Source organism: Exophiala aquamarina, assembly GCF_000709125.1.
Source record: "Exophiala aquamarina CBS 119918 chromosome Unknown aczIA-supercont1.19, whole genome shotgun sequence".
Lineage (NCBI taxonomy): Eukaryota > Fungi > Ascomycota > Eurotiomycetes > Chaetothyriales > Herpotrichiellaceae > Exophiala > Exophiala aquamarina.
In genome coordinates this window covers 494,368-507,174 of record NW_013550569.1, presented here as the reverse complement: position 1 = coordinate 507,174, position 12,807 = coordinate 494,368, and the positions used below count along the sequence as shown (strand labels likewise).

Below are 12,807 nucleotides of genomic sequence, written 5' to 3'. Positions count from 1 at the left end.
GGCAGCTTCAAGCCTAATTAATTTGAGAAGAAGATTAGCGAAGTTTTAGTTACCTCCTGAGGAGGGCAGTTAGCATTCTGAGACGCTCTCTTGACATTCGAATTAAGGATCTTCAGTTTGAACAGTCCCTCAGTGAACATCTCTCAGGCTCATTATAATGATATTTCTACATTTTCCTGGCATCATTGGATACAATAGCAAGCCTTAGGTTCGACATGCCGGCGCTCATCCTGGCCCGTTTACAACCCCTCCACTAAGCACGAGAGAAGCTTTGAGCCAGCCTTCTCTGGCAGCTTGCTTCGCATTTGAGATATCAAACTACGTGGTGAAGCATAGACTGCTGGCCAATCCGGGCCAGAACTCTCGTTTCTGAGGTTGTCTGGCTACTGGTACACTTCGATTTGCTCAGCGAACTGTTCCCTGCCGCTCTTCTTCAGACTGTCTCTCCCGCAGACAAGGGTGTGTAGAGGTCAATGCTCACTTATGATTCCAGGAGGACGGTTCGCGATGCCATCTTGATCAGATCTCGACCGCGTACAAGTTGAGGAAGACCCTGGTCATCCCCCCGCCACCGAGACGGCTTCTCTTTGTTGGGGGCGGGGGGCGAAACTCAATTCCAGAGTCTCAGCTTTGGAGAAGGTCAAAGCTTCCACTCTCCGGAACTATTTATGTCGAAAGAGACATATCAACGCTGCCGCCAAGGTTGAATAGTCCAATAGGCTCTTGAACGAACTCAATAGCCAGAAACCTTATTGGATGAGTGGGGTCTTGTCTAGCAGAATCTCTCTCGGCTATAGATGGCCACATACATGTGGCTGCCATGTGCCCTCCAAGGCGAGCTGAGGGTTCATGCACAGACCATTTCGTCACCACCGTTAAAGGCATAGGAGCAAGACGCTTGCGGGTCCACGACCCTGGGACGAGGTGAGCTTCGTATCCTTGAGATCGAGGGAATGGATAGCAATCACGCCCACTGAACCTCGTCAAAACCGAAATATAGACACATATCTGCTACAAAGCATAGAGGGCCCCCCGAGAGATTTTGAGGCTCGAATGAACAATATCTTCCATCCAGGAGCACATCTCTAGTTACGTCGGTTTAATCGCCCAAGAGTGATCTCACTGTTGCTCCAGCGGTTGCTAAAGCCATGCTGCATATTATGAACATATTATCTCGGTGTCGTTCGCCTGGGGGAATCGTGAGCCAGAGTCAATAAACGAAAGATCAGTACTCACCATCTTGAGTCAAACCGAGACCAATAACGACAAACAAATTCAGGGGCAGTCTCAAGATGCCATATATTTTGGCCCTGATATTGTCATCCACAATCTTTTCCTTCAGATTGCCCATTGTGGGGAAGTAAACACCACAACACATCTCGAAGACGCAGAAACACCAGAACGTGACAGCTTCATTTCGCCAAAGGGTTGGTATGATGAAGCAGCACGACGCCACTAATTGTGATATGACGAGCATCATGGCGGGAGATACGATCCAACCTCCGAGAGGTTGAGCCGAGTACCAGGTGAAAAATCGGGAACCGAGCATCATTGCACACATGAGATCGGCGAAGATCACCCCGAATGGAAGGTCAGACCCCCTGCCGGCCAGTTGATGCGAGAGTCTCAATGCTGGGAATTTGAAGAATATCCAAAGAAAAAGTGATCCCTCGAAGAAGCAAGAGGTGATAGTCAAAGCCCAGAGACGCTTGTCTAAGGCGCGAAAGACACTTAGCAGATACACAGACACAGATAATCCACCTTGCTTACCACGCTTTAGGGCGTTGAAACCACTGATGTCGGATCGGTGAGGTGCCTTCAACAACGTGTCGAGATTTTCAGCGTGTCCGTGATTTTCACCCTATAATAACGTCAGCATCTCTCTCGCCCTGTGGTATCAGTACCCGTCCCACGCACCCATGTTTGCGAAATGGCGAGGAACGCCAGTATCAGGCACAAGACTGCAGTCATAAACGGCGCCTTTTGTGTTCCAATAGAATCGGCCACACCTTGGGCGACCAGCCCGGCGATGATGGCGATGATGGAATTTAGTGTGGTCATAAGTCCGAAGATATCCTTTAGAGATCCACCGGCTTCGTCGAGGCACTGACGATGAAACTCTGTCACCAGCCAAGATTCAAAAACGCTATAGAGGAGAGTGGTAGAAACCCCTCCCAGCACGCGGCCGATGAAGAGCACAAAGATATTATCCGACAGGATACTTAAGCAGCACGCCGAGTAGGTGACGCAAAAGCACTGGCAGGCGAGCCGTCGGCCATGGAGATCGGCTAATGAGCCGACAAATGTGGCAGAGATGGCGGCAGCCAGAAAGCCTGACATAGGACATTTCAGCTTCTTTTCGCAATACTCGAAGGGGACCACTGTACCTGTAGTGAAAAGATGTGCAACGGTGGTCTCCGATAGACCCTTTTCGTCTGTGAAACATCAGTACTTATCATCGTACAGTTTGGAATACTGCGTTCACACCTTTGTACAAGGTGTATATATAAGGCCCCTAGCCGTTGTCAGACCCCTCCCTTCGTTGTTCACATGAAACACACCTGAAGCCAGTCGGCGGCAAAGACTAGAAGATATACCAGCAAGAACTTTCTCTTAAACTCAGAAACGGTGGTATGCGTCGCTTCGTGCGATTCTGTCTTCTTCAAAGGGCCGGAATCGCCCCACTCGCCAAGGAGGCCATGTCCTTTGTTCCACTGGATGTAGGAAAGTAACACATTCAAACACAGAAAGAAGAGAAAATTTACAGTGTAGAAATCCATGTCGCTCAAGTGCTGCACTCATCAAACCTGCGAGGTAACGACGTTATTGTGTCAAGGACGCTGAGAAGGTCGGCGCGCACGGGAGGTGAGGCCTTTAAAACCTTCCTCGCAAGCAGTTTACAATTGAAACCTTAAGACGTTTTCGCCTTGATTATTATCATGAGCTGACATCAAGGTGGCATACGCACCACTTGATTTCCTGTTTGAAGACGACTAGTTCTCAAAGCACAGACCTGATTCCACTTCGGTGGGTGGGCTCTGGCCTCTCGGGACCTCGAGGCTGAACTCCGCCCGGGTCCGTGCCATGCCTACCGACCACGGTCCTCTTGGGCTTCCCTCGCCTTAGATAAAAGGTCTCCCCGTCTTCTCGGGTCATCGTCACTCCTGGAGATCCAGCGGTCGTTTGCAGCTCGAGGAGAACGCGGTTGCCATGGCCATTCACAAGACCGTAATATGCTCGCTGACGCTGATCTTCGTTGGTATACTTCTTCTAGCTACTGAGCACCAGTACAATATCCTTCCAACTCCACTGAAATCTAGTGGAAGCTCGAGCGGGAGTACTGTGAAGCCTCGGTTTATATTTGTTGACCTCGGAGCCAATGCCGCAGATTCACTTGAAGTGTTTCTCCGTCGTGACCACGCGAAATACTCTTATGACTTTCCACGGCCGGACTGGGCAACATATGAACAGGCTGGTAAGCTTCTCAAGAACAACAAGCTCTTCCAGAGAGCTAGGAAGTGAAGTATCAAACTTTGGCTAATGTCCTCTTTATAGAAATATATCTCTTTGAGGCGAACCCACATTTCAACAGAGCCCTTGTGACGGCGAAAGAGCGGTACAGCGCCCAGGGAATGAACATCAACATCTTCCCCTCCACTGTTGTTGACGTTCGAGATGGTACTCGGACGTTTTTCCTTGACACCATCAATGACGCCAATGATTTTTGGGGTTCCTCCGTCTATGCCAACCACCCGGACGCCATTGGATCGAAAAGCAACGGGACCGAGCTTACCTCCATTAATATCGCGAGATGGTTACTCATGAACACTCTTCCCCGCGATTTTGTCGTTGTCAAAATGGACATTGAGGGCGCTGAGTATGAGATCATACCTCACATGGCAGAGATGGGAGCATCAATTGTCACGGACTACCTCCTTATTGAATGGCACCCAACAATACCGGAAGATATCGACACTAGTGATGCAAGAGCCAAGGCGGCGATAGAGAAGCTCAAAGCTGGAGGTGTGAACATGCCTGACTACGACTCTGCTTCGTAAATTTAATACTATCGCGCTTTGAACCGGATGCACTTGATCTGAGTTAAACCAACTTCCAAGACGTCCAATTCTTGTTGACGGCACGTATCAAACACCCTAAATCTAACATCTCATGAAACCTTCATTGATTATACGTCAGAGGACTATGTTGAGCCGGAAGACGTCAACGTTCTCTTCGATAAACAGTGAAGCTCAAGAACTATGAAAAGTCTTGACAATCCCCCCACACTGCCTAGGCGACTCCGTTAGGAGCAGCCTCAGTCAGCCCAAGCACATCATCCAGCCAGTCAAACTCGATGGCATGCAGGAGCATTGCATTTCCTTTCTGACAGTGCATCTCTGCTGCGTCATCTTCTGTAGTGAGCCGAAACTTGTTGTGCGGGTTGGGCAATTTGTCAAAGAATTCTTTTGCCAACCGAGTTTGTTCTTCGCCTTCAGCGGCAGCCTGGACAACCAGCAAAGGGCAAGCGATTTTGTCCTCGAGGCCGTACAGAGTCAGCTTTTCCCACTGTTTAAGCAGCTTATCGATGTCGTCGATACCGTTGTTCAAGCCATATTTGGGCATGTGCTCATACAGAACGTATTTCTGGGAGTGGTTGTAGTTGGTGTCGGAAGTCTCTCTCATCTTCTTCAGACCTTCGAGCCGAGCCCGTGCGCCTGATAAGTCCAAGCAGCTGGGAACAAGCCCGCTACATATGCAAGCAGCCAGCCTCTTCTCAAAAGCGACTGCACGAGGGCCGAAGTAGCCTCCCATGCTATAAGCTATAAGAGCGATCTTCTCAGGATCGACTTCTTTCCTCGTGAGCGCATAATTAACGACAGCCCCAACGGGGACTTCCCAGTCGTAACGGTAGTTGAGAGACCGGTCACGCATGAAAGTTCCAGTTTGACCTGGGCCCTCGAAGATGAGGGCATTGTACCCTCGGCGTACAGCGGCAGCTCCACCCCCAGAGAAGTACATCTGTTCTGCGCTGCCGTCAGCGCCCATCTGAATCAGCACCGTCGGTCGAGGCTTGTCGTCGACACGTAGGAAGTAGCCGAACAAAGATTTTCCTTCGTAAGGGATGGAAAGAACCTCGAGAGGAGGACTGAAGAGCTTGCCTGCTGACTGAAAGCAGGTTGTGTGTTTTTCATACAGCTGAGCTTTCCGCGGATCCCTGTCCTCCGTGAAGAAAAAAGCTGCCTGGTAGTAAGTGGTCGCGCGAAGCCACGCCTCCATGGCGCTGACTTTGTGACCGCCCTTGATCGCGTTGTCGGCGTAGGCTTCCACACGGCGTGCGGTAGAGGTCCACGCTTCTACCCAGCTCTCGACATCGCCGTCCTTGATTCTGGCCGCAGTCTCGAAGCACTCGGCTATCTCCGCGCCTGAGTATGTCGCGAGGCCCAAGAACTTGGCGAAGTTGTAATCGAAATAGCCATCTTTGAATGTCTTCGTGGAGCTACGCCCCGTGGAGAAGACATTCCCCTTACCGAGTTCTATGACACTGGACATGCTGATGGCAGGAGTTTACGTTCTGCTGGAGGAAAGAGTAAGTTCACTCTGATATATCATTACCGAGTGGCCCTTCGAGTTCGCCGTGCCTGACACTGCTCGATAAGGGATGTCTGGTCCAATATAACCTGATAAATTTGCGTGACAAGGAGGAAGTGGAACAGCGCTCGTCCAGCGGTACAGGACGGTACCGAGGCTGACGGGGATAACGTGCTTAGTTCGGGATTAGAACAGAACACAGCAAGCAGGCCGTATGAAGGTCGGCCCGACGGGGCGAGCTCAACTGCACGACCGCGGGGACCCCGCATTTACGGCGTCACCAGACCAAACGACCTTAATTTGAGGATGTTCGGCAAACGCATGATTTTTTGACATCCTGGGTTTTGGAAAGGCAGACGTTCGCTTCTTGGGGCCACCGATCCTAGAAGGAGTCGGTAAATTCCAAGCAAACCATCAGGTAGGGAGTTGTACCCACCACTTTTTCATGTGAAACCCAGGGAGCTCCTGAACGCCACAGCCTCGTGCCTACGACCCGTTGCGATCTTTCTACCACAGGGCAGCACAGTCTTGTCCTAGGTAGGGGCGAGAACAATCATAATTGTTGAAGCTGCACGACTGTTTGTTATGTCCTCGTAAAGCGCGATCGCATTGCTTGTTCATGAATCTCCTCCAGTAGAACGACATTAAAAAGTCTTAAATACATGACCGATCAGCACTCATTCAACCCAACTTTCATCGAGGCTGCCGCGTTCGAAAATTACTAATTAATTTTGCCATTTCCGTTCCACAAGACCAAAAGGCATCAGATATTGGTATTGACATCAAATGAATCATCATACGAGAAGAAAGGTTGCAGGAATCCATCCGGATTGAGCTGCAACCAATCGTAAGGATTGCCTTGCTCATTAGGAAAAAAAGAGCCTCTAATCCAGTCGGTAGACACTGCGGCATGGTACATGGTTCCGAGAGTCCCAGCGGCCGCCTCGGAAGTTGTCGACATCGACTCTCGCTCCGGATTCATCGCTGGTACAACAGTTGAACTTTGTGATGGAGCTCCCACGCTGTACTCGAGCAACTGCGTGAGGTCGCTTGGGTACGTCTCTTTCTCTAACTCTTGTACAATATCGCGATCGAATCTTGCGCCTGGTCTTAGTTGTCGTAACGAATACTGTAGAACAGAGTCTGCAAGAGGCTCCGACAGTGCACCAGTGTCGCGAGCTTCGTGCGCAATATGGTCAAGGTCGTTGAGATCCGATCGGTAATTGTATGGCGCCGCGCGTGCGTCACCAGGAGTATTACGATTACGAGACAGCTGTGCTTCATATAGCATGTTGATCCGGATCCACTAGGTGTACCTGCATCAGCTACCAATATCTGTGTACAAGGTGACAAGATCACTTACCAAACGTTCTAAATTCGCCCAATACATTTTCACCGACACCAGCACCTTGAGGCTATTGATCAAGTTGCCTCTAGCCATTGCAGACAAGGATGCGTCTCTGGAGGACAAAAGCGTAATGTGTATTGAGGCGGACACATACATGCAGTAGCCCACGAACGAGGGAATCTGGCTTGCATGCCAGTCCAGGGCAAGCAAATCCGCCCCCAGTTCAGAGATCTTCTGGGCGCTGGTCAACGCAATGCGGGCACTGAGACTCGTGGCTTCGGAGGGAATTGCTTCAGGGAGGCGGAGTCCGCCGAATTTTGGTACAAGAGATGAATGAAGCACAAGTCGGCATTGATGGTAAAGTGCGTGGACGAAGATAAAAACGGGTTGTTGATTGACCACCAGCTGCTCGTAGAGACTTCGTTTCGAGTACTTGAACGTTTCGTGAAGTTGAGCGGACCATTTGGATAGCTGGCCCTCAATTTCGAACAAGCGGGCCATCCACTCTGTGGCACTCGAGCGATGAATGGAGCGAATGTGTCCCCGTATGTCGCGCCTACATATGTTAGCGATGGTGGACATCATTTTCGAGATACCGTACCAGTTCAACATCAGAGTCATGAGTTCAGCCATGATACTCGGGGCAGCCGCTTGCTCTGTCGACCGGTTGTTTGGTTGATGGTACATTTCAGACAGTGTTGTGAGCGGTTGCTCGGACAAGTCGTTGAAAGCGGCCTCTCCGATTGGAAGCGGGATATTCAGTATGCGCTCGCTTTGAGGTAGGCCTGTTGCAGAATGATCTGCATTGATGCATTGTGTGAACCAAACTGCCCAGAAACAACGCCTCATGACCTCCAAATTGTGCCACTCCGACTCTGTCTGAGAGCGAAGAGTGGAAGAGCCCGCAGTGGCAAAGTCTCTGCGGTCGATCCCTAAAGTGCAGGCTGCCTTATACGCAATACCTAAGTGGAATGTGATTAGTGTATGATCGACGATCTGGCATTGCCGGGCGGGCTTTCTAGTTACCTGAGAACATTGTGTTCCGTTGAGATTCCCCAGCGGAGAACCAGTATAACGTGAGTATTTCGCATGTTTGGACCTTTTCAAAAGTCGGCTGGTCGATATCTTGTAGGACCTCCTTGCCAGCTCGTATCGCCCACTTTCTTCCAAGAGCCTTGATGTCTCCAAGAGGTCGAAGAATGTCTCGATTCTGTTCGGCGAGGGCCGAGGGGTTGCAAAGAAAGCTTCCCAACTTTAGCAATCGCGATCAGTGCAATAGGGAGGCGAATTACATTGTGGCCGTGGCATATACAGCTAAGATGGTGTGGTGAGCCAGTTCTCCCTTTGAAAATGCCTTAGAGAAAGAGGGGCGGTGAAAGATCAACGACGAGTGGAACATGCATGTGAAGTACGTTTCCTGAAGTAGTCTGTGAGCGGTATCAGAAACGTGAACACCGAAACGATCATGGGCTTCATTATGGGCCTCAATGACCGCTGGCCGAAATACTTGTGGCGAAGCTGACGGAGAGGAGTCGTCATGCTCAGCCTGCACCGGCGTTTCAATGTTTCTCTCACTCAGCTTACGCTTCCGGGGAGTCGCACGAAAAGTTGCCAGTGTTTTACGATCAGGCGGCGGGGGATATTCGCAGGTGGCATTGAGCCTCATGCATCTGTCACAGATCGGGAGCTCGCGGGAACATCTCAGCTTTATTTCAATATTGTTAGATTGTCATTATGTCTCTAAGAAGCTCGCCCACTGAGAGATTGATATTCCGCTCACCTTCTGCGACCGACATCGACGACACGCAGTTGGCCCAGGCTCAGTCATGTTGAGTCCCTGCGAAAAGGAACAATTTGGAACGCTGAATTGCTAGTTAGTGCTCATCCAGATGTCGGCAATGTCACTTGGTTTCTGTTATGCCAAACCGAGGTTGGAGGGCCTCTGATGAAGCAAGCTCGGTGGCAAGGCTGGTTTGGTCTTTGCAGGGGTGGGCTTGTTTAACCCAATTGATGTTAAGACTTGAGTATGTGGATTGGCGTTTGCACGAGCCGACGAACTGATACGTCGTGCTTTCGCTTTTCCCGAGACACAATGATGAATTCAACTCAGATCCAGGGCGCTCAGCTGATCCGATTGAGCTCCGGCCGGACGATAGTTGGATGTAATTGCCTGGTTGCATCACATCAGTTGTGTTGCTCGCCTGAAATTTTGGCCAGCCAAAAAGTCCTAGAATTCCATAAAGTCCACCATTCAGTCGATGGGCTTGAATTGATGCACGGGCCTGGAAAACCTGCTTGGTGATTAATTGAGGCCACATCCTGCGTCGGGCCGAACGAGGTTCGGATTCGGGTCAGTCATCTGGAGGGGTGTATCCCAAGCCTCGTATTTGGCACGATCTGCTGCATGTTCTTGCTCTAGCAATACTCCAGCGAATGATTCCCGGATCCTGGTTCTCCAAGTTCCACTTTTCTCTTGTCTAGAGCATGCCATTCCGCGTCTACTCGCTACTCGTAGGTGATAGCTCGCTACCAAGTCAAGTCTACCATGCGGGGTCCCCGACCTGGGGTGGCTTCTCCTCCACGAAGGCTGCTTTCTTCCCAATCATTTGGAGTGATGAAGCGAACGACGACATCGCATGGCTCTCAAATAAAGGGCCTATATATTACCACGCGGTGTCACATCTGGATCTTTGCACGAATCCCGAACTATCCTCATCTTTAAACTACTACCAAGTATCATCGAGATTGGCCAGCCTACCCATTAATATGTCTATCAACGACGAGAAGATGATCGAGGCATCTCATCGAGAGTCACAGCTCGAGGAAGTGAAGCCTCGACTTGACTATGCTGGCTCTCATGCAAAAATCGACCCTGCCGAGATCAAGCTCGTCCGGAAGCTTGACCTGTATATTCTGCCTGTTCTCTGGCTTATGTACTGGCTCAATTTCCTCGATCGAAATGCCATTACGGTCGCGAGACTTGACGGCCTCGAAAAGGAGTTAAAAATCACTGGAGTCCAATACCAGACATGTATCTCGATCTTATTCGTGGGGTACATTTTGGGCCAGATTCCTTCCAGTAAGCATTGTCAGGTGGCGGAGCGTGAGGGTGAACGTGACTAGAAATACTGACACCTTGCCAGATATGCTCATCACCAGGCTTCGGCCGTCTCTATTTATGTCAGGATGGATGGCAGCTTGGGCAGTCGTCAGTGCCTTGACGGCAATCACCCATAACTTCACCGGGTTGCTTTTGACTCGGTTCTTCCTCGGCCTCGCGGAGGCACCGTTCTGGCCTGGCTGTCTGTATCTGCTCAATGTGGGTTTCCAGCTCAATTGCTTCCATTTTCTGCCATCCTTGTTAGAGTCTATCAATGAGTTTATGCGATGCTGACGTAAAAGGGCATCAGATCTTCTACACGAGAAAAGAGGTCGCAATGAGAGTGGCAATCTTATTCTCTGCCAACATTTGTGGAACTGCCTTCGCTGGCCTGATCGCGATTGGGGTCTTTGAGATGCGCGGCATCGCCGGCCTAAGTGGCTGGAGATGGCTCTTCATTCTTCAAGGCATAATCACATTTGTCGTGTCAGCTGCGGGGGCATTTATTCTTCCCGATGAGCCACACAACACTCGATGGCTTTCTGAAGAGGAGCGTGTGCTCGCTCATGACAGGATAGCCAGGGAGACGGTAGAGAGATATGACGGTACAACTACATGGGCCGGACTGGTGGATTGCTTGAAGGACAGGAAGTTATGGATCCTGCTCTTGTTTGGCCATGTTTCTTTCGCGGCCTCTAACTTCAAGAACTTCTTCCCTACCATTATCGCCACACTGGGCTACAATCGCACCATCACGTTGGCTCTGACCTGCCCTCCCTATATAATCGCGGCGATCGCATCTGTCGCATGGTCATGGAACTCTGGTGAGAACATACTCTTGCTCCGCTTGTTTTACCGCTTCTGTCCTCTCACAAAGCTGACTTGTTCAAAGGTCGGATGAATGAAAGAACTTGGCATATCACCGTTGCGAAGGTCATTTCAATAATTGGTTTTGTCATGGCGGCGGCCACCCTCAACACTGCTGCACGCTATGTTGCCATCTGTCTTTTCTGCAGTGGGCTCTACATGCAGGCCGGCATTGGACCGGGCTGGGTTGGAGCAACGTGTGGACAGACCAAGGAAAAACGGGCTGTCGCTCTCGCAATGACAAACACGATCAATACAGTTGCCCCAATCTATACTTCCGTGAGTGTCCTACGTTCCTGGACGCGGTTTATTTAGCTGACACCTCCATAGTATTTGTGGATCGATAGCAACGCACCTCGGTATGATATTCCGATGGCATCTAGCGCAGCATTTTCGGTTGCATCTATCGCATTGGCTTGGACCCTTAGGTATGTTCTCGTAAGGGAGAATCGAAAGATCAAGCAGTCAAACTCGGAAGCAACTCTCTTCTATGTATACTGAAGCCAAAGCCTGCGAGATCTGCTCGTGATTCGGAGCTGCGCCTGGAGATAAGAGAGGAAGATTTCTACTCGACCCATTGGAAGGTCTTGGAAAATGACATAGAATCCATTACTGGTATTGTAGCTGCGGAGAAGACGGCATCCATGGTTCAATGTTTCATATAAAAACTTACAGTGAAATACGTGGGACCACTGCCAAAAGACACACACTTGATTGTATGGGATAAGGCTGAGATTTTCAGGGACGAAGCCTGTGAAACTCTCCCAAGGCCGGCTTCAGTCACGGCAACTAAATATCACCTGTACTGCGAGAATCACAAAACGGTTCTGTCCTTCGCCATACTACTGTAACATTGATAATAACACTGTGGCAAAGAGTCGGTCGCGTTGACCGGCCCGAACGTGTACATCAAGAGTTTGGTTCATTCCTTCCAGGAGACCGTCCTAGCAAAATGAAATCAACTATCAAAGCCCGTCGGCCATGGCCACGCTAACATATCGCCTCTGCATACTATAACTAGACACTCTTCATCGTATACAGTGGTCACAGTGCCTCCTCCCTAGTACCTGCCTAAAGATATCATCCTTGACGACACTCGTCTTGATTAGCCGCCCACTGGGACAAACCTCCCAGCGCTTGAAATTTTGGGAAAGCAAGAAGGGTTCTTCCTTATTTCTCTTATACTCTTCAACATGCCGGACACCAACACGAATCGGATCCCCAAAAGAGTCATCACAGGACACGATTCTGAAGGAAAGGGGATAATTCACCACGTGGACGAGGGCGTGTGGGCCAAAATCGACAATGACATCGTCCGCTACAACGCCATGTGGACGACCAGTACATTCCCCATCGATATTAAGAATGACGACGCTCTCGAGAAGGAAAAAACCGTCCTGTCGCTATCTCTTCCCAACGGGACGGTGCTGAGGATGGTGGACAGGTCGCCGGGCTCTTCGTCTGCGATGCATCGAACCCAGAGTCTCGACTATGGCGTCGTCATCGAAGGGGAGATGGAGATGATCATGGACTCAGGCGAAAGGATTACATTGCAGCGGGGCGATGTCTGTATCCAGCGTGGGACGATGCATCAGTGGAGGAACAACACCGACTCTTGGAACCGGATGCTCTTTGTGCTGATCGATGCCCTGCCGGTGGAAGTGGCTGGAAACGTCTACAAGGGTGAGACCGGCTATGAACACGTCAAGGAGATTGGCAGCCGGCTTTGAACTATCAAGGATCTAGATGGGTGCATGTCTGGAGTATTCAACTACTTAGATTTCAGAGATCAAACAGAACCATCTACAATACCTCGACATATGGTGCGAAGATGCCCTGGAATAATTGAACTCCACTTCTCCGCTGATTTCCATGTCTCGTATTGACATCAATGCCCTTGAAC

The 12,807-nt window shown here is 50.2% G+C and overlaps 6 protein-coding genes across 6 annotated transcripts; 3 read left to right on the top strand and 3 right to left on the bottom strand.

The window, feature by feature from the left end:
• Window positions 1-1,099: 1,099 nt before the first annotated feature.
• On the bottom strand, window positions 1,100-2,340 carry A1O9_11858 (uncharacterized protein; the record flags this gene model as incomplete). The annotated part of the gene is made up of 3 exons (XM_013399367.1): window positions 1,100-1,188; window positions 1,237-1,861; window positions 1,918-2,340. The coding sequence occupies 3 exons, from the start codon at window positions 2,338-2,340 to the stop codon at window positions 1,100-1,102; spliced, it is 1,137 nt and encodes a 378-aa protein (XP_013254821.1).
• An 870-nt stretch (window positions 2,341-3,210) lies between these two features.
• A1O9_11857 (uncharacterized protein) lies at window positions 3,211-4,058 on the top strand (the record flags this gene model as incomplete). The annotated part of the gene is made up of 2 exons (XM_013399366.1): window positions 3,211-3,475; window positions 3,556-4,058. The coding sequence occupies 2 exons, from the start codon at window positions 3,211-3,213 to the stop codon at window positions 4,056-4,058; spliced, it is 768 nt and encodes a 255-aa protein (XP_013254820.1).
• Window positions 4,059-4,290: 232 nt separating this feature from the next.
• On the bottom strand, window positions 4,291-5,550 carry A1O9_11856 (uncharacterized protein; the record flags this gene model as incomplete). Its single annotated transcript, XM_013399365.1, has 1 exon — window positions 4,291-5,550. The coding sequence occupies one exon, from the start codon at window positions 5,548-5,550 to the stop codon at window positions 4,291-4,293; it is 1,260 nt and encodes a 419-aa protein (XP_013254819.1).
• An 802-nt stretch (window positions 5,551-6,352) lies between these two features.
• Window positions 6,353-8,765, bottom strand: A1O9_11855 (uncharacterized protein; the record flags this gene model as incomplete). Its single annotated transcript, XM_013399364.1, has 6 exons — window positions 6,353-6,895; window positions 6,953-7,493; window positions 7,539-7,899; window positions 7,964-8,189; window positions 8,250-8,642; window positions 8,718-8,765. 6 exons carry the CDS (start codon window positions 8,763-8,765, stop codon window positions 6,353-6,355), a joined length of 2,112 nt encoding a protein of 703 aa, XP_013254818.1.
• Window positions 8,766-9,703: 938 nt separating this feature from the next.
• A1O9_11854 (uncharacterized protein) lies at window positions 9,704-11,405 on the top strand (the record flags this gene model as incomplete). The annotated part of the gene is made up of 5 exons (XM_013399363.1): window positions 9,704-10,016; window positions 10,081-10,256; window positions 10,348-10,861; window positions 10,930-11,183; window positions 11,235-11,405. The coding sequence occupies 5 exons, from the start codon at window positions 9,704-9,706 to the stop codon at window positions 11,403-11,405; spliced, it is 1,428 nt and encodes a 475-aa protein (XP_013254817.1).
• A 692-nt stretch (window positions 11,406-12,097) lies between these two features.
• A1O9_11853 (uncharacterized protein) lies at window positions 12,098-12,634 on the top strand (the record flags this gene model as incomplete). The annotated part of the gene is made up of 1 exon (XM_013399362.1): window positions 12,098-12,634. One exon carries the CDS (start codon window positions 12,098-12,100, stop codon window positions 12,632-12,634), a length of 537 nt encoding a protein of 178 aa, XP_013254816.1.
• Window positions 12,635-12,807: the final 173 nt, after the last annotated feature.